Source organism: Oncorhynchus mykiss, chromosome 2 (assembly GCF_013265735.2).
Source record: "Oncorhynchus mykiss isolate Arlee chromosome 2, USDA_OmykA_1.1, whole genome shotgun sequence".
NCBI lineage: Eukaryota > Metazoa > Chordata > Actinopteri > Salmoniformes > Salmonidae > Oncorhynchus > Oncorhynchus mykiss.
This window is the reverse complement of record NC_048566.1, coordinates 81,681,377-81,702,782: the sequence shown is the minus strand read 5'-3', so window position 1 is coordinate 81,702,782 and position 21,406 is coordinate 81,681,377. Positions and strand designations below refer to the sequence as shown.

Genomic DNA, 21,406 nt, shown 5'->3' with positions numbered 1-21,406 from the left:
CTATACCACTATATTCTCTTAACGAACCCTGATTTTCTAACAAAAATGTAATAATTACCTACAAACTTAACTACTCCCATCACCCCCACCCAAAATATCACCCACTCCCCATTCTTGTCCAACCTCTCTGACCCTGTGAACAACCTCAATCTTTCTACATCATACATTTCACAAAATAATAACATATTCTTGGTTGCACCTCCTATCCACTGCAATCCAACAATTATCGCAACCATTTCTGTTGAATATACAGATATATAATTTGTCAGTCTCTTGCATAGATTAACATTAACACCTGGTCCTGTCTTCTCAGTTATGGGATCCTTTAAACCATCTGTATACACTGCAAGTCAAGAATAAAACAGATGACTAATATATTGATCCACTATTGTTCCTACACAGTGGCAATTTTAGCATGTAAATCTTGGTAGGGCAAACAAACAAAAAATTGTGAGGGATGCATGCCAGCAAAGCCACTACACAACACTAAACAATACATTAATTGCACATTAATTGCCCACAAACTGTTAGGGCCTACATAAAGCTGTCCCAACAGAAGAGTCTAAACAGCAGTCCCAACACCTTACCACTGCTACACCTGGCTCTCAGCAGAGCCTTGTCTGGCAGTGAAATAGTTCATTCAGCCTCATATACTGCCTTCTAAAAAACATAGATGATATGGCTGATAAGCTTAAAAGAATGTGGTTTCTACTGACAACTGAGATGTACAACATTTGGCATAAGGGGACGACAAGCAGATAAGAGTGTCACGCTGTAAAATGATAGGTGACAGGCGTTATATATATATATATATAACACAGGGATGTAACCCAAACAAAAGAGCAAGATGTAAACCTCTAAATAATACGGGATGAGACACGTCATAACAAGTGTACAATAACACGCAGCACGAAAGCCGATACAACAGAGCACAAGACCAACGGACATGGGACAATAATCGACAAGGACAATGGGGAACAGAGGGCACATATACAGTATACACATACTAATCAGGGGGAATGGGAAGCAGGTGTCCGTAATGAGACAAGACAGTCCAGGGTCGATGGTATTGAAACCAATTCAGTGACGCCTAGAAGGCCGGTGAAATAGACCTCCGGAGCTGGTGAATGGAATGAGCAGCAGTTACGGGGGGATCCGTGACAGTACCTCCTCCTGACGCGCTGCACCAGCAGTGGGATGACACCTGCCTCGGGGACAACCACAGGGACGTGGTGCGGGTCGGTCAGGGCACCAACTGTGAAAATCCCTGGTCAGGGAAGCATCCAGGACGTCCATCGCAGGAACCCAGCAACGCTCCTCTGGGCCATACCTCTCCCAGTCGATGAGGTACTGGATACACCACACCGGATGCCTCAAATCCAGGACTTCACGGACCGAGTACACACACCGAGGCACCACTGGTCTGAGGAGAGACACATGAAAAGTCGGGTTAATGCAGTAATCAGCAGGGAGTTGCAAACAGTACGTTACCTCATTAACCCTCCTCAGGACTTTAAACGGCCCCACAAACAGTGGGCTCAGCTTCGGGCAGGGCAGGCGGAGGGGCAAGTTCCAGGTAGAGAGACAGACCCGGTTCCCAGGAGAGGAAACAGGCGCCTCACTGCGGTGGTGGTCGGCCTGTTCCTTGTGCTGACGCACAGCCCGCTAGTCTGGCTCCGATACCAAGGTGCCAGGGTCGGCTGATTTTTAACATTTTTTATTCAACCTTTATTTAACCAGGTAGGCTAGTTGAGAACAAGTTCTCATTTACAACTGCAACCTGGCCAAGATAAAGCAAAGCAGGGCGACACAAACAACAACACAGAGTTACACATGGAATAAACAAGCGTACAGTCAATAACACAGAAAAAAAAGAAAGTCTATATACAGTGTGTGCAAATGGCGTGAGGAGGCAATAAATAGACCATGGTAGCGGAGTAATTACAATTGAGTATATTAACACTGGAGTGATAGATGAGCAGATTATGATGTGCAAGTAGTAATACTGGTGTGCAAAAGAGCAGAAAAGTAAACAAAACAATATAGGGATAAGGTAGGTAGATTGGTTGGGTATTTACAGATGGGCTATGTACAGCTGCAGCGATCGGTTAGCTGCTTGATGTTTGAAGTTAGTGAGGGAAATATAAGTCTTTAGCTTCAGCGATTATTGCAATTTGTTCCAGTCATTGGCAGCAGAGAACTGTAAGGAAAGGTGGCCAAAGGAGGTGTTGGCTTTGGGGATGACCAGTGAGATATACCTGCTGGAGCGAGTGCTATGGGTGGGTGTTGTTATCATGACCAGTGAGCTGAGATAATGCAGAGCTTTACCTAGCAAAGACTTATAGATGACCTGGAGCCAGTGGGTCTGGCAACGTATATTTAGCGAGGGCCAGCCGACTAGAGCATACAGGTCGCAGTGGTGGGTGGTATAAGGGGCTTTGGTAACAAAACGGATGGCACTGTGATAGACTGCATTCAGTTTGCTGAGTAGAGTATTGTAAACTATTTTGTAAATTACATCGCCGAAGTCGAGGATCTGTAGGATAGTCAGTTTTACGTGGGTATGTTTGGCGACTGAGTGAAGGAGGCTTTGTTTTGCGAAATAGGAAGCCAATTCTAGATTTGATTTTGTATTGGAGATGATTATTATGAGTCTGGAAGGAGAGTTACCGTCTAGCCAGACACCTAGGTATTTGTAGTTGTGTCACGACTTCCGCCGAAGTTGGTCCCACTCCTTGTTCGGGCAGCATTCGGTGGTCGACGTCACCGGTCTTTTAGCCATCGCCGCTCCACCTTTCAATTTTCCATTTGTTTTGTTTTGTTTTCCACACACCTGGTTTACATCTCCTCATGACTACTATGTGTATTTAGCCCTCTGTTCCCTCCATGTCTGTGTGGGGTATTGTTTATTGTCTAGGTCGGCATGCTTCCGGATGGGTTGCGCCGGGTTTTATTTGTACCCGTGATTTGTGGCAACTGGTACTTTGTACTTGGTTGTTGTACTTTGTGCTGGCTCACTTGTTCTTTGGGCATTTGTTTTTGTGACGCGGTTGCGTTCTGTTCTTACTATTGCCTCAGTAAAGCACTTCTTTGTCCACTCATCTCTGCTCTCCTGCGTCTGACTTCCATGCACCAGCTACACCCACCGTATGACAGAATACCCCACCTCGATGGAGTCAGCAGGAGCAGGTGCCCCTGTTATAGGGGTAGGGGAGCGTGTCCAGGAGCACGCAGCGATGCTCCACCATCTCGGCGCCGCCATGGACCGTTTCGTCCAAACAATGGACCGCTGGGAGAGACAGGGAGTCCCTCCAGCACCCCCGCCAGCACAACAGGGGCCTCCAATACTCGCTCCCCCTGCACCCGGTTCCAGTGGGATTCGTCCCGCCCTCCCCAGGGAGTACGATGGGACGGCTGCCCACTGCCAGGGTTTCCTGTAGCAGTTGGAGTTATACCTGGCAACCGTCCACCCAGCTCCCTCAGGCCGTGAGAGGGTGTCCGCCCTCGTCTCGTGCCTCTCGGGGAAAGCCCTGGAGTGGGCCATTGCCGTGTGGGTAGAAGGCGGTGCTGGACCACTTCGAGGAGTTCAACCGTTGATTCCGGGCAGTCTTCGACCGCCCGCCAGAGGGTAGAGTGGTGGGTGAACGTCTCTTCCACCTGCGGCAGGGGACGAGGAGCGCCCAGGAGTTTGCAATGGACTTTCGGACCCTGGCAGCCGAAGCTGTATGGAACAACAGGGCCCTGATCGACCACTATCGCTGCAGCTTGCGCGGGGATGTCCGTCGGGATATGGCCTGCAGGGACACCACCCTCACATTTGACCAGCTGGTGGACCTGTCCATCCGACTGGATAACCTGCTGGCCACCCGCGGATGTCCAGATCGGGCTCTGTTGGTTCGATCCTCCAGCACCAACGCTCCGATACCTATGGAGCTGGGAGGTGCTGCGTGTAGGGAGGCCGGAGGAGGGGCCTTCGCCTGCATCATCTGTGGCCTCAGAGGTCACACTGCCAGCCGGTGTCGAGTTGGTTCCTCTGGGGGTCGAGGCAGCAGGCAGGGCACTCTAGCTTCATCCCAGGTGAGCCGGCACCATTCTCACCAAGAGCCCTCTGTTGCACACCAGTTTTTTGCATGTAATTGTTCCTGAGTTTTCCCCTCATTCCCAGCATAAGGCGCTAGTCGATTCAGGCGCGGCTGGGAATTTTATAGACAGAGCATTCGCTCATAGTTTAGGGATCCCCATTGTTCTAGTGACTGTTCCTTTCCCAGTTCACACACTAGATAGCCAACCCTTAGGGTTCGGGTTTATTAGGGAGGCCACCGCTCCCCTGGGTATGGTGACACAGGGGGGTCACAAGGAGAGAATCAGTCTCTTCCTCATTGACTCTCCTGCGTTTCCCGTGGTGCTAGGCCTTCCCTGGTTAGCCTGTCATGACCCCACTGTCTCATGGTAGCGGAGGGCTCTTACGGGATGGTCGCGTGAGTGCTCAGGGAGGTGTTTAGGGGTTTCCGTTGGTGCCTTGGTCCAGACCAGGTCTCCACCGTGAGCATTCCCCCCTGAATATTCCGATTTGGTTCAAGTAAGACAACTTGTCCACATATTCTAGGTCAGAACTGTCCAGAGTAGTAATGCTAGTCAGGCGGGCAGGCGGGTGTGGGCAGCGAACGGTGGAAAAGCATGCATTTGGTTTTACTAGCGTTTAAGAGCAGTTGGAGGCCACAGAAGGAGTGTTGTATGGCATTGAAGCTCGTTTGGAGGTTAGTTAACACAGTGTTCAAAGAAGGGCCAGATGTATACAGAATGGTGTCGTTTGCGTAGAGGTGGATCAGGGAATCACCCGCAGCAAGAGCAACATCGTTGATATATACAGAGAAAAGAGTCTTCCCGAGAATTTAACCTTGTGGTACCCCCATAGAGACTGCCAGAGGTCAGGACAACAGGCCCTCCGATTTGACACACTGAACTCTGTCTGAGAAATAGTTAGTGAACCAGAAGAGGCAGTCATTTGAGAAACCAAGGCTATTGAGTCTGCTGATAAGAATACGGTGATTGACAGAGTCGAAAGCCTTGGCCAGGTCGATGAAGACGGCTGCACAGTACTGTCTTTTATCGATGGCGGTTATGATATCGTTTAGTACCTTGAGCGTGGCTGACGTGCACCCGTGACCAGCTCGGAAACCGTGACCAGCGGAGAAGGTACGGTGGGAATCGAAATGCTCAGTGATCTGTTTATTAACTTGGCTTTTGAAGGCTTTAGAAAGGCAGGGCAGGATGGATATAGGTCTATAACAATTTGGGTCTAGAGTGTCACCCCCTTTGACGAGTGGGATGACCGAGGCAGCTTTCCAATCTTTAGGGATCTCGGACAATACGAAAGAGAGGTTGAACAGACTGGTAATAGAAGTTGCAAAAATGGCAGCGGATAATTTTAGAAAGAGAGGGTCCAGATTGTCACGCCCAGCTGATTTGTACGGGTCCAGGTTTTGCAGCTCTTTCAGAACATCTGCTATCTGCATTTGGGTGAAGGAGAAGCTGGGAGGCTTGGGCAAGTCGCTGCGGGGGGGTGCGGAGCTATTGGCCAGGGTTGGGGTAGCCAGGAGGAAATCATGGCCAGCCGTAGAGAAATGTTTATTGAAATTCTCGATTATCGTGGATTCATCGGTGGTGACCATGTTACCTAGCCTCAGTGCAGTGGGCAGCTTGGAGGAGGTGCTCTAATTCTCCTGGAGTTAGAGCTACAGGTTGCAAATTTCTGTTTGAAAAAGCTCTTCTTTGCTTTCCTGACTGACTCCATGTATTGGTTCTAAACTTCCCTGAAAAGTTGCATATTGCGGGGACAATTCAATGCTAGTGCAGTCCACCAAAGGATGTTTTTGTGCTGGTCGGGGGGAGTCAGGTCTGGAGTAAACCAAGGGCTGTATCTGTTCTTAGTTCTACATTCTTTGAAAGGGGCATGCTTATTTAAGATGGTGAGGAAATTACTTTTAAAGAACGACCAGGCATCCTCGACTGACGATACCCCAACACGATACCCCAACGCGCACTGGAAAGGAGTGAGGTTAGTGTAGGAGTGGCAGAGGGAATTCTGTGAGTAGTAAGCCCAAGGTAGAAAATCCACCCACCCCCCTGATCGGTCCTGACAGTAACACCTCAGAATCCTGCCCACTTCCTGATTGACCCTCTCCACCTGCCCATTAGCTTGAGGACGGTACACAGAGGTGAGATTGACTGTGACCCTCCAGGCGTTCCATGAACACTTTCCGTACGCGTGAGGTGAAGATGGCCACGGTCTGACACAATGTCATTCTGACGGGAGCCCAGGCAAAGGAGGCGACAAGCATTGGAAAACCGGTTCACAACAACGAGAACGATTGTGTTCCCCTGGGAGGGGGTAAGGTCAGTGACAAAGTCCACCGAGAGGGGAGACCAGGGTCATTGTGAAATCGGCAGGGGAAGGCGCATTCCATAAGGGTGGTGTTCTGGGTGTCTTTGACTGTGCCCAGATGGAGCAGGAAGAGAGGTAAACCCGGGCGTCCCTGGCTTTCCGTCAATAAAAATGTAATAAAAAAAAATAATTGTGCCGTCTGGTTTAATATAAGGAGTTTGAAATTATTTATACTTTTACTCAAGTATGACAATTTAGTAATTTTTCCACCACTGGATGTGGCTGGGGGTTAAAGCATTTATTTCAGATTACCCATCAATTTAGATAATTGTGTCTGGGTAAGCATCATCTAAAATGTATAAAATATTTTTTTCTGGACACTTTGTTTACCTGGAATTTTTCCTTATTGTGGGCTACCACCACTTTTAGTATTAATCTTTACTACACTACTCACATGACCTCGTGTGAATCTAGAATCCTAGAATCCTGACTACAACAAAGTTTGATCATATTTCTCCAGTGCTAGCCTCCCTACACTGGCTTCCTGTTAAGGCAAGGGCTGATTTCAAGGTTTTACTGCTAACCTACAAAGCAAACAGCTGGAGGCAGGAATGGAATGGTCTGCCTACCCATGTGAGAGACGCAGACTCGTTCTCAACCTTTAAGTCCTTACCGAAGACTCATCTCTTCAGTGGGTCATATAATTGAGTGTAGTCTGGCCCAGGAGTGTGAAGGTGAATGGAAAGGCTCTGGAGCAACGAACCGCCCTTGCTGTCTCTGCCTGGCTGGTTCCCCTCTCTCCACTGGGATTCTCTGCCTCTAACCCTATTACAGGGGCTGAGTCACTGGCTTACTGGTGCTCTTCCATGCCGTCCCTAGGAGGGGTGCGTTTCTTGAGTGGGTTGAGTTGCTGACGTGGTCTTCCTGTCTGGGTTGGCGCCCCCCTTGGGCTGTACCGTGGCGAAGATCTTTGTGGGCTACACTCGGCCTTGTCTCAGGATGGTAAGTTGGTGGTTGAAGATATCCCTCTAGTGGTGTGGGGGCTGTGCTTTGGCAAAGTGGGTGGGGTTGTATCCTGCCTGTTTGGCCCTGTCCGGGGGTATCATCGAATGGGGCCACAGTGTCTCCTGACCCCTCCTGTCTCAGCCTCCAGTATTTATGCTGCAGTAGTTTATGTGTCGGGGGGCTAGGGTCAGTCTGTTATATCTAGAGTATTTCTTGTCCTGTGTGAATTTAAGTATGCTCTCTTTAATTCTCTCTTTCTTTCACTCTCTCGGAGGACCTGAGCCCTAGGACAATGCCTCAGGACTACCTGGCATGATGACTCCTTGCTGTCCCCAGTCCACATGGCCGTGCTGCTTCTCCAGTTTCAACTGTTCTGCCTGCGGCTATGGAACCTGTTCACCGGATGTGCTACCTGTCCCAGACCTGCTGTTTTCAACTCTCTAGAGACAGGAGGAGCGGTAGAGATACTCTCAATGACCGGCTATGAAAAGCCAACTGACATTTACTCCTGAGGTGCTGACTTGTTGCACCCTCGGCAACTACTGTGATTATTATTATTTGATCATGCTGGTAATTTATGAACATTTGAACATCTTGGCCATGTTCTGTTATAATCTCCACCCGGCACAACAAGACGAGGACTGGCCACCCCTCATAGCCTGGTTCCTCTCTAGGTTTCTTCCTAGGCTATGGCCTTTCTAGGGAGTTTTTCCTAGCCACCGTGCTTCTACACCTGCATTGCTTGCTGTTTGGGGTTTTATGCTGGGTTTCTGTACAGCACTTTGATATATCAGCTGATGTAAGAAGGGCTATATAAATACATTTGATTTGATTTGATTTAAAGAGAGGGGTGGAGCTGGCTTCAGAGGGTGTGAACAATGCTGAATGGGTGTAGACAAAGGTGAGCTCTTCAGTAGGTACCAAATCATTCAAAGGCCCTTTTCTCAAAAGTGAGTTTACAAGTGTATCATCTTTCAAGTAGAAATACTTTCCTATTGTTCCTCAAATAGCTTTGTAATATATACCATTTTGTGACTCGGAATCTCTACTTTATTCCAATGTAATAAAACATAAAAAATAACATTTTGCTACATAAGACAGAATCCAGTCAGTAAACCTAAATGGCGCCCAATCAACAACAAAAAATACGCTAACTTCTCCAGCTAAAATCCATTAAATTTAAAATGTTATTAAATACAAAAATGTGAAACTGCTCCATAATTTTTGGGTTGCTAAAATTGTAATAGTTCACCTAATTTCAGTTTATGTGACAAAACAATCAAGTATTGTGAAGATAATCATTGTACCATCTAAACTGCTGTGAAATATATTTTCCATAACCAAAGCCATTGTATTTTCAGCTGTTTGTATATGGTGTTCAAAACCCAAAAGTAAAAGACAAAAACAAAACTTAAGAACGGGAAGCATAGAAATAGTGCCCCTAGATCAGATCTATCACTTCTTAGACTTGCTTTCAACGAGAATGACAGATCTATAACACTTATTTCTATGTGAATTTGGTCACGTCATTCAAAAAGTTAAATATTGCAGCTTTAAGGAGGTTTCTCATTTAATTCAATTAAAATTCATATTAAAAAATTACAAAGTCAAAAAATATTTGCCATGGATTGGAGGGAAGAAGTCCCTGAACCAATAACAGTTGGGTGTATTTATGCAAGTCAAATGGAATGGAAGCTATTTAAGTTAAGGAAGTATTTTTTTAATGTAAAGTCAATTCAAATTAATAGAAAATAGACTAAGTCAAAGATACAAAAGGAATTGCAGTGGATTGTAGGCGAGGTCCATGAACAGTTGGTTGTATTCATGCAAGTCATATGGGGTGGAAGCTATGAATTTCCCTCAAAGAATATCAGTTGACTGAATTGACATTGAAATGACACATAATGCAGTCATTTCAAGCATTGCATAGCCCATGTGAAGTTTCATGTAGTCTACTCACATTAATTTCAAAACATCACCATTTTTGTTGTGGTGTGACACCTGTTACAATGCAGGCCAAAGGTGCAAGGCAGGCTAATGGTGGATCATTAACTGATAGACAAACAATGACAAGTAGTCTGTGTACCCTTTTGCATAATAGGGCATAGTACAAAGGTTTAGTTAAGTAAGTGAGTGACAGTTAATCAGCCAGATGGTGTCAGAGCCATATACAGTAGGGCAAAAAAGTATTCAGTCAGCCACCAATTGTGCAAGTTCTCCCGCTTAAAAAGATGAGAGAGGCCTGTAATTCATCATAGGTACACTTCAACTATGACAGACAAAATGAGAAAAAAAAATCCAGAAAATCACATTGTAGGATTTTTAAATGAATTTATTTGCAAATTATGGTGGAAAATAAGTATTTGGTCACCTACAAACAAGCAAAATGTCTGGCTCTCACAGACCTGTAACTTCTTCTTTAAGAGGCTTCTCTGTCCTCGACTCGTTACCTGTATTAATGGCACCTGTTTGAACTTGTTATCAGTATAAAAGACACCTGTCCACAACCTCAAACAGTCACACTCCAAACTCCACTATGGCCAAGACCAAAGAGCTGTCAAAGGACACCAGAAACAAAATTGTAGACCTGCACCAGGCTGGGAAGACTGAATCTGCAATAAGTAAGCAGCTTGGTTTGAAGAAATCAACTGTGGGAGCAATTATTAGGAAATGGAAGACATACAAGACCACTGATAATCTCCCTCGATCTGGGGCTCCACACAAGATCTCACCCTGTGGGGTCAAAATGATCACAAGAACGGTGAGCAAAAATCCCAGAACCACACGGGGGGGGGACCTAGTGAATGACCTGCAGAGAGCTGGGACCAAAGGAACAAAGCCTACCATCAGTAACACACTACGCTGCCAGGGACTCAAATCCTGCAGTGCCAGACCTGCCCCCTGCTTAAGCCAGTACATGTCCAGGCCCATCTGAAATTTGCTAGAGAGCATTTGGATGATCCAGAAGAAGATTGGGAGAATGTCATATGGTCAGATGAAACCAAAATAGAACTTTTTGGTAAAAACTCAACTCGTCGTGTTTGGAGGACAAAGAATGCTGAGTTGCATCCAAAGAACACCATACCTACTGTGAAGCATGGGGGTGGAAACATCATGCTTTGGGGTTGTTTTTCTACAAAGGGACCAGGACGACTGATCCGTGTAAAGGAAAGAATGAATGGGGCCATGTATCGTGAGATTCTGAGTGAAAACCTCCTTCCATCAGCAAGGGCGTTGAAGATGAAACGTGGCTGGGTCTTTCAGCATGACAATGATCCCAAACACACCGCCCGGGCAACGAAGGAGTGGCTTCGTAAGAAGCATTTCAAGGTCCTGGAGTGGCCTAGCCAGTCTCCAGATCTCAACCCCATAGAAAATCTTTGGAGGGAGTTGAAAGTCCGTGTTGCCCAGCAACAGCCCCAAAACATCACTGCTCTAGAGGAGATCTGCATGGAGGAATGGGCCAAAATACCAGCAACAGTGTGTGAAAACCTTGTGAAGACTTACAGAAAACGTTTGACCTCTGTCATTGCCAACAAAGGGTATATAACAAAATATTGAGATAAACTTTTGTTATTGACCAAATACTTATTTTCCACCATAATTTGCAAATAAATTCATAAAAAATCCTACAATGTGATTTTCTGTATTTTTTTTCTCATTTTGTCTGTCTTAGTTGAAGTGTACCTATGATGAAAATTACAGGCCTCTCATCTTTTTAAGTGGGAGAACTTACTTGCACAATTGGTGGCTGACTAAATACTTTTTTGCCCCACTGTATACTGTAGCCTAGAGCTGTGGTGTATACAGTATAGCCTAGTGACGACACTGGTAAGGTGAAACAAATGCAGCAAAAATAGCGTACAACTTTAGGTTGTATGTATGTTGGCCTATGCCATAATAATAACAATAATGGCAAAGGCTAAACATTTTTATTTGTAAATGCTACATTCACATCTCTAAAACGTGAAGGAGCAAAGAAATGTCCATTGCAGAATAATGTACAGTGGTAGGCTAAAAACATGAACCTAAAATATATAGTGTGGCCACCAGCTGCATTAAGTACTGCAGTGCATCTCCTCCTCATGGATTGCACCAGATTTGCCAGGTCTTGCTGTGAGATGTAACCCCACTCTTCCACCAAGGCACCTGCAAGTTCCTGGACATTTCTGGGGGGAATGGCCCTAGCCCTCACCTTCCGATCCAACAGGTCCCAAACGTGCTCAATGGGATTGAGATTCGGGCTCTTCGCTGGCCATAGCAGAACACTGACATTCCTGTCTTTCAGGAAATCACGCACAGAACGAGCAGTATGGCTGGTGGCATTGTCATGCTGGAGGGTCATGTCAGGATGAGCCTGCAGGAAGGGTACAACATGAGGGAGGAGGATGTCTTCCCTGTAGAGCACAGCGTTGAGATTGCCTGCAATGACAACAAGCTCAGTCCGATGATGCTGTGACACACCGCCCCAGACCATGACGGACTCTCCACCTCCAAATCGATCCCGCTCCAGAATACAGGCTTCGGTGTAACGCTCATTCCTTCGACGATAAACACGAATCTGACAATCACCCTGGTGAGACAAAACCACGACTCTTCAGTCAAGAGCACTTTCTGCCAGTCCTGTCTGGTCCATTGATGGTGGGTTTGTGCCCATAGGCAACGTTGTTGCTGGTGATGTCTGGTGAGGACCTGTGTGCCCACAGGCTACAAGCCCTCAGTCCAGCCTCTCTCAGCCTATTGCGGACAGTCTGAGCACTGATGGAGGGATTGTGTGTTCCTGTCTCCCTGTAGCGCTGTTTTAGGCGTCTCACAGTACTGACATTGCAATTTATTGCCCTGGCCAGATCTGCAGTCCTCATGCCTCCTTGCAGCATTCCTAAGGCATGTTCACGAAGATGAGCAGGGACCCTGGGCATCTTTCTTTTTGTGTTTTTCAGAGTCAGTAGGAAGGCCTCTTTAGTGTCCTAAGTTTTCATAACTGTGACCTTAATTGCCTACCGTCTGTAAGCTGTTAGTGTCTTAACGACCTTTCCACAGGTGCATGTTCATTAATTGTTTATGGTTCATTGAACATGGGAAACAGTGTTGAAACCCTTTACAATGAAGATATGTGAAGTTATTTGGATTTTTATGAATTATCTTTGAAAGATGTTTCTTTTTTTTCTGGGTGTACATGCAATTAACATGACCTCAAAGTCATGGCTTTGGTCATTTAAGGACAACAGCTCACACCAACAATACATTTCCCCACCTTCCCTATTAGGGACAAAGGTAAAGGGCACACCTGTAAGGGTAACTCTATAAAGCCTAAGCAAATACTTTCAGTACTACTCTTTCCCGCATTCTGTTGAGGTCTGGGGTTGCATAACAATAGGCGTGTCGCTGAGCACTCAAATCATTGAATGTTGCGGCCATGAAGGAACCTTCAGGCTTACTGAGACTTTCCCTGTCAATTGGCCTACTATTTCTGTATACTTTGGCCGAATCCAATGGTAAGTAAGCTGATAACAGTCGTCGAAACATTGCATAGGCCAACAACTGTGGTCAGGAAATATAGAAGATACAGGATGTTGCCTAACTACCGTAGGCTGTGTAGCAGATTGATAGTTAAGTTTACACATTATAGGCTAGGGCTGGCACAATTACCGTATAACCGTGTAACCGATGGTTATGGATGAAGACGCCATGAAAATAAAATAACCGTCATAACAATAAAAATATACTTTGGGGGGGGGGGGGGGGGGGGGGGGGGGGGGGGGGGGGGGTCGAATGAACAGCTGACTGAATGACCACTATGCAGCAGCAGCACACATAAAAATAGCATGAATAGAACGGGCTTGGAACCTCTAACCATGGCAATTTGACTGGTAAACTCATTTATACACTCGCAATGACTGCAATAATTTCCATGGTAATGTAGAATGTTAATTCAAATTGTGTTAACTGATGTGACTCCTGCATTATATGCATTAGTGTCTAATCTGAATGCTGATTGGTTAAAAGTGCATTCCCGCCGGTGTCTATTCCAAAAGTTAGTTTAATAACACATTTATAATGGGATAGAAATAAGCACAAGGTTTTTGGAGACTTGATTTAGGTAATTCCTGAAATAACACTCCTATCGTTTTTATATAGATGGTATTCAAGATAACATTTCTGACGTAATAAATGTGATCATTAATATGGGTAAATATCATATACATGCAACTGGAAAGGCATTTTCGAATCATTATTAATTAACAAAACATCTGAGAAGTAATTGCTGTCAGTCAATGTCGCACTACTTTTTATTTTCATGTGACCATTCTCTGCTCCAATGGAAATTCGGTATCCCTTGAAATGTAACCCCCTTATCGTTATTTACAGTGCCTTGCGAAAGTATTCGGCCCCCTTGAACTTTGCGACCTTTTGCCACATTTCAGGCTTCAAACATAAAGATATAAAACTGTATTTTTTTGTGAAGAATCAACAACAAGTGGGACACAATCATGAAGTGGAACGACATTTATTGGATATTTTAAACTTTTTTAACAAATCAAAAACTGAAAAATTGGGCGTGCAAAATTATTCAGCCCCTTTACTTTCAGTGCAGCAAACTCTCTCCAGAAGTTCAGTGAGGATCTCTGAATGATCCAATGTTGACCTAAATGACTAATGATGATAAATACAATCCACCTGTGTGTAATCAAGTCTCCGTATAAATGCACCTGCACTGTGATAGTCTCAGAGGTCCGTTAAAAGCACAGAGAGCATCATGAAGAACAAGGAACACACCAGGCAGGTCCGAGATACTGTTGTGAAGAAGTTTAAAGCCGGATTTGGATACAAAAAGATTTCCCAAGCTTTAAACATCCCAAGGAGCACTGTGCAAGCGATAATATTGAAATGTAAGGAGTATCAGACCACTGCAAATCTACCAAGACCTGGCCATCCCTCTAAACTTTCAGCTCATACAAGGAGAAGACTGATCAGAGATGCAGCCAAGAGGCCCATGATCACTCTGGATGAACTGCAGAGATCTACAGCTGAGGTGGGAGACTCTGTCCATAGGACAACAATCAGTCGTATATTGCACAAATCTGGCCTTTATGGAAGAGCGGCAAGAAGAAAGCCATTTCTTAAAGATATCCATAAAAAGTGTCGGTTAAAGTTTGCCAAACATGTGGAAGAAGGTGCTCTGGTCAGATGAAACCAAAATTGAACTTTTTGTCAACAATGCAAAACGTTATGTTTGGCGTAAAAGCAACACAGCTGAACACACCATCCCCACTGTCAAACATGGTGGTGGCAGCATCATGGTTTGGGCCTGCTTTTCTTCAGCAGGGACAGGGAAGATGGTTAAAATTTATGGGAAGATGGATGGAGCCAAATACAGAACCATTCTGGAAGAAAACCTGATGGAGTCTGCAAAAGACCTGAGACTGGGACGGAGATTTGTCTTCCAACAAGACAATGATCCAAAACATAAAGCAAAATCTACAATGGAATGGTTCAAAAATAAACATATCCAGGTGTTAGAATGGCCAAGTCAAAGTCCAGACCTGAATCCAATCGAGAATCTGTGGAAAGAACTGAAAACTGCTGTTCACAAATGCTCTCCATCCAACCTCACTGAGCTCGAGCTGTTTTGCAAGGAGGAATGGGAAAAAATTTCAGTCTCTCGATGTGCAAAACTGATAGAGACATACCCCAAGCGACTTACAGCTGTAATCGCAGCAAAAGGTGGCTCTACAAAGTATTAACTTAAGGGGGCTGAATAATTTTGCACGCCCAATTTTTCAGTTTTTGATTTGTTAAAAAAGTTTGAAATATCCAATAAATGTCGTTCCACTTCATGATTGTGTCCCACTTGTTGTTGATTCTTCACAAAAAAATACAGTTTTATATCTTTATGTTTGAAGCCTGAAATGTGGCAAAAGGTCGCAAAGTTCAAGGGGGCCGAATACTTTCGCAAGGCACTGTATGTGTTTTCTTTGTCTAATAATCCCTAGTTTGACCTGGATTTTTTCGTCATGCAATAATGTACTTTGTGTTCATGCAATTAAAAAAACACATTTTATGCTAGTGCTATGGGAGAGGTACTTTCGACATACTGTGGCCTATTGCTATAGCACAGATATACAGCATAGACAGAGGGTTACATTCAAAGCTGTTGACATGAGTTGTCCACAAGAATGGTATATGAGCTGGATAAACATACTGGATTATACACTTTTAAAGGGTGTTCTGAAACCAATTTTTACTCAATGAAAAGGAGTAACCATACATCTCTGCTGTTTTTCGAAAGTAACACACCTATAACTAACTGCTTAACATCTCAACAGCACCGGTGATCCAGACCAAACTGGGGGGACTGAGAGGGCAATATGTGAGCGTAAAGGGGAAGGAGACGGTGGTTCAGGCCTACCTGGGTGTTCCGTTTGCCAAACCACCTGTCGGCCCCCTGAGACTGGCCCCGCCCCAGCCTGTGGAGGGATGGGAGGGAGTGAGGGACGCCATCCAGCAGCCTCTCATGTAAGACCCAGCAAGGTCACAAACAAACCATATATCTCAAGTTTCTGGCTATTTGAATAAGGGTTAGACAAACACTGAGATTGAATAAAATCAGACTTCTCAATAAGTTTTTCAATATGTTTTTCAGGTGTTTTCAAGACAGACAAATTACAAAAGACCTTTACTCCAATGTGTCCATGACAGTGGAAATCCCAGAGGTGTCAGAAGATTGTCTTTATCTCAACATTTACACTCCAGTTAAACCTGCTGAGAAAACAAGGCTTCATGTAAGTAATATCAGACACATATAGTCAACAGTTGATTGACTTCCCAGTGATGCTGTTGAAACAATATAGAGTTGTGGGCTCCAGAAAGTTAAGTCACACCGCGGTAGTGGCAGAATTTAATAATAAAGATGATATTTCCTGTATTACGGTAGGCCTACTGGGTTTTAATTTATTTTTTGTGCTTTAATGTTATTCTCATCAGCAACGCACTTTTTCAATACAAATGTGTCAGGTGTGTGTAGGCTACTGAAATGTATTATGTTTGTGAATTGTATTATGATAAATAATCATACTTTTTCAGTCAGTTATCGTAGTGAATGACTCATGCTAAGTGGAATACTTGTCAATGTGCAGTGAAGCTGTGCAGGAAATTTGTTTTCATCATTAGTCAAAGTTAACGATAACTGCTATAAACTTCCAGATTATCAAAGGCTACAAGGCCACACATAAGCATAGTTCAGCTCAGTAAATATTTATTGTCCATGAAGGGCAATTTGAGTTCAACATAAGATAAGTTAAAAAATACAAAAAACCTGAAGTCATATAATACAACATATGTACGTGCAAAGTAAGTGCAAAGTGAATCTAAATGCAGCTGGTATGAACTTTTTTCAGCATGTATTGCTTGTGTTTCTCAGGTCATGGTTTGGATCCATGGTGGCGGATTCGCCATGGGTTCTGCATCAGCATATGATGGTTCTGCTTTGGCTGCATACCAGGATGTGGTTGTGGTGGTGATCCAATACCGTTTGGGATGGCTGGGGTTCTTCAGGTAAGACTGAACTACTACAGAACCACACACAATTGGATATTTTAAAGGGGTATTCCTTGTATATAGCCTCGTTATTGTTTTTGTTGTGTTACGATTTGCTTATTTATTTTTTTGTCTTAATTGTTTAAACTCTGCACCACTGTTGGGGGAATGTGCTCGTAAGTAAGCATTTCGCTGTGAAGTGTACACCTGTTGAATTTGGCACAAAATGTGGTTTGATTTGGATGTGCAGTATTTCACAACCGGTTCCTCACCCTGAAAGTAGTCTATGAACCAGGAGAAACTGTAATCCATGGTTCGCTTTTCTTTAAACAGCCACAACAAATGTCAGCTAACTTTAGCCTCCGCTAACTAGAAATCAATGGAAGTGATATGGACAACTGTGCAATTTTCTAAATGTCATGGTCAAATCAACTTCATTATTTGGTTTGACATTCCGTAATGGTGATTTGGCCTTTAACATTGCACAGTTGCCCCTATACAAGTGTTGGATTTGTCTCCACTTGAGTTGCTGAACTGATATTTTTGCCATGGCGCAACTGGCTAAGAACATTCTGTAGTGTGATTTTGCGAGGCAGGGGATCCAAGTTCAAGTGCCAGTAAGGACTTGTGAGGAAAGAAGCTGTACTGTTAAAGGCCCAGTGCAGTCCAAAATGTGTTTTTCTTGTGTTTTGTATCATACTGAACAACAGCTGATGAAACTAACACTGCCAAAGTGTGATCAGTGTTATTTCCTGATAGTTACTGGTTGAAAATAGGGATCCTGAGTGGCGCAGCGGTCTAAGGCACTGCATCTCAGTGCTAGAGGTGTCACTACAGACCCTGGTTTGATCCTGGTTCGATCCTGGGCTGTATCACAACTGGCCGTGATCGGGAGTCCCATAGGGCGGCGCACAATTGGCCCAGCATCGTCTGGGTTAGGGGAGGGTTTTGCAGGGGTAGGCTGTCATTGAAAATAAGAATTTGTTCTTAACTGACTTGTCTAGTTAAATAAAACATGTCACTGTTTTGGGCTTGTTTTCCATCTTTTCCATACAGCACAGGAGACAAGTATGCCCCAGGGAACATGGGACTACTTGACCAGGTGGAAGCCTTGCGGTGGGTCCAGGAGCACATCAACAATTTTGGGGGCGACTCCAAGTCGGTCACCATATTTGGAGAGTCTGCTGGTGGAGCAAGCGTATCGTTACTGGTGAGGATCTACACACACACACACACACACACACACACACACACACACACACACACACACACACAGATCCAAAATATATTACATATTTAGCAATTTATGTAAACTGTAAAATATAATGCATCAAACATTTTGTCTATAATTTATATATTGTAACACTTATTTTACCAAATAATTTTGTATGAAAAAATATTTCCATCAATACAGTATATTGCATAATATTTTGAGTGAAATATCAGCCTGGTCTCATAGACTAGACATAACATAGTAAAAGTAAATCCGGGACACTCAAATTAGTATGATATGTTCCATTTGGAATGGTTACATAGGACAGAAGGTTACTTCAGGCAAAAATGTATGTTGCAACAAATTGGAATTCGTAACATATCATTTTGCAAATCGTAACATATTTTATAAATTGCAATTCCAATCATACAGTATCATACAAATTGAAATTTGTAACACAGGGGTTGCCAAACTTTTTTGGCCCATGACCCCATTTTGATATCTGAAAATTCTCGTGTCCCCACCCATGTGAAAAAAAATCAACAACCGATGTTTACTTTTTTTATTTGGGGATATGGATACGGACCTTCTCAATGTCAGTGAGCATGGTCGACAGTACGCATCTCTGCTGTCACATCCAACCTGGATCAATATTTGGTTTGATGCAGGCAAAAGCACTGAATCCAGCTTCACAGATATGAGCTGGTGAAGGGTAGCCTACAATGAATATTATGGTGCTTTCAAGACAACTGGGAACTCTGAAAAATACGAAGTCAAATCCTGATATCAATAATCTTTAGGTTGGAAAGTCGGAGCTCTAGACAGAGTCCCGAGTTCCCTAGTTGGAATTCCGAGTTGGATGTCCGTTCAAAATACTTTTTCCCACCCGGAGCTCGTTTCTTTCCAAGTTCCCAGTTGTATTGAAGGCACTGATGTCTGAGATTTCCGAGTGTCCAGTTGTTTTGAACGCATCATTAATGCTCAGAGGGAGACGCCAGGCTGTTCCCTTTGAGTCAGGAACAAAAACTCCTCCGTAGTGGCCCGTGAATGCTTTGTCTGCAGCAATCGGTCACATGACAGGTCGATCAGCTGTTTGATTTAAATTACTGGAATGTCAAATGAGCCAGGATCACAGTCAAACGGATTGTGAAGTAGGTCCATCCCAAAGTGCTCTTCCAAGCGTTGGAGGTGAGCAGTTATCACTCGTGTGGGACACTTACTGATGATGTTTTCTGTTATTTCATTTTCTATTACACAGAACGTCAACCAAGTCTGTTTTTTTTTTTAACATCCGATGTGAATTGCAAAAGTTCCTCTCTCAATGAGAAAAATCTTTCCAACTCTCCCCCTCGATAACCACCAAGCCTCGGTGTGAAATAGAACATTATCATGCTTTGATCCCATATCTGCACAATTGTTTGCCAACAGACCTGCGTGCAGTGAATGTGGTTTGATGTAGTTTACAATCGAAGATACCTGCTGCGCTCTTTTTCTGCCAGTTGCTCTCGGTGTATCATACAATGCGTACATATGGCAGAGAGAAACACATTCATAACTAGAGTGCAGAGGCCTGCCCGCCATCCCATGATAGTTGTAGCCCCATCTGTGCAAAAGACTACCATTCAATCCCATATGTGACTCACCACCTGGATTCGGTCTTATGTAGCAAAATGTGAAATTGTGTTTTTTACATTGGATAAAAGTAGAGACTCAGAGCTACAAAATTGAATATCATATTGCATTGTTGAGGAACAATGGGAAAGTAATTCTGCTTTGAAATAGGATAAACTTGTAAACTCACTTATGAGAAAATGACCTTTGAATGTTTTGGTATCTAGTGAAGAGCTCTTCTTTGTCTACACCGATTCAGCATCGTTCACACCCTCTTAAGCTTTAGCCCCACCCATCTGGTTTCGACCTCGGGGCGTTAAGAGCGCACACTTGATGCTCTGGCCGATGATTTGTTTACCTATGAACAACATGAAAACAGCCTGCAACAATTTCATTAGGCTTCTTTGCAGATCTTTACTGACATCGGCCATATTCAACGCGTGATGTAAACTTTAGCTTAAGACATGTAGCTAGCTAGGTAAACAATTAACCTAGCTAGGTAAACAACTTGTAAAATAACACACGTCACGCAACGTTAGTTAATGAGACAGCCAGCTAAAGTTAGCTAGTTAATTTACATTGAACATAGTGCCAAATCATGTTGTTACTACAGTACACTGCATGAATATGCTGGGAGCTAACCACCCAGATTCAATGTTAGCTAGGTAAAGTTAGACTCTAACTATTGAAGCAAACAGCTGTGGGATATGAATAACAACATCAGCTAGGGAGCCACCATCTAACGTTAGCTAGCTAACATTACACTTTAGCTTAAGACATGTAGCTAGCTAGCTAGGTAAACAATTAACCTAGCTAGGTAAACAACGTGTAACATCACAGGTCACGTAACGTTAGCTAACGAGCCAGCCAGCTAACGCCAGGAAGTTAAATAACAATGAACATAGTGACAAATCATGTCGTCCTACACTGCATGAATATGGTGAGAGCTAACCAACCAGGTTCAATGTTTGCTAGCTAACATTAGGCTGTAACTAGTAAAGCAAACAGCTCTGGGATACGAATAACAACGCCAGCTAGGGAGTCAGCCAGCTAATGTTAGCTAGCTAACATTACACTTTAGCTTAATACATGTAGCTAGCTAGGTAAACAATGAACCTAGCTTGGCAAACAACGTGTAAAATGACACGTCACGTAACATTAGCTAACGAGCAAGCCAGCTATAGTTAGCCAGTTAAACAACAATGAATATAGTGCCAAATCATGTCGTTACTGTACTGCATGAATATGCTGGGAGCTAACCAACCAGGTTCAATGTTAGCTAGCTAACATTAGGCTCTATCTGGCAAAGCAAACAGATCTGGGATACGAATAATAACGTCAGCAAGGGAGCCAGCCAGCTAACGTTACCGAGCTAGCTAACAGTACACTTTAGCTTGAAATGAAACCACTTTCTGTGAAACAGATCTGGGATTCAAATAATAATGTCAGCAAGGGAGCCAGCCAGCTAACGTTACCGAGCTAGCTAACAGTACACTTTAGCTTGAAATGAAACCACTTTCTGTGAAACATTTAATATCTGAAAATGTAGCTAGCTAACGCTAGACTATCTTACCTGTGTACATCATCATGCATGATGGACTCGTCTCCCTGTCTTTGATGCCATGCCACAGTTGCCCTTAGTTTGAAGATGTAAT

The 21,406-nt window shown here is 44.0% G+C and overlaps 1 protein-coding gene across 1 annotated transcript in view; it reads left to right on the top strand.

The window, feature by feature from the left end:
• The first annotated feature begins 12,703 nt into the window (after positions 1–12,703).
• Positions 12,704–21,406, top strand: part of ces2b (carboxylesterase 2b) — a 38,351-nt gene continuing 29,648 nt past the window's right edge. The window contains exons 1-5 of the mRNA XM_036956492.1: positions 12,704–12,885; positions 15,718–15,907; positions 16,035–16,173; positions 16,812–16,945; positions 17,984–18,137. Of these exons, the coding sequence (XP_036812387.1) occupies positions 12,807–12,885; positions 15,718–15,907; positions 16,035–16,173; positions 16,812–16,945; positions 17,984–18,137 (696 nt within the window). The 5' untranslated portion in view covers positions 12,704–12,806. The remainder of the gene's footprint in view (positions 12,886–15,717; positions 15,908–16,034; positions 16,174–16,811; positions 16,946–17,983; positions 18,138–21,406) is intronic.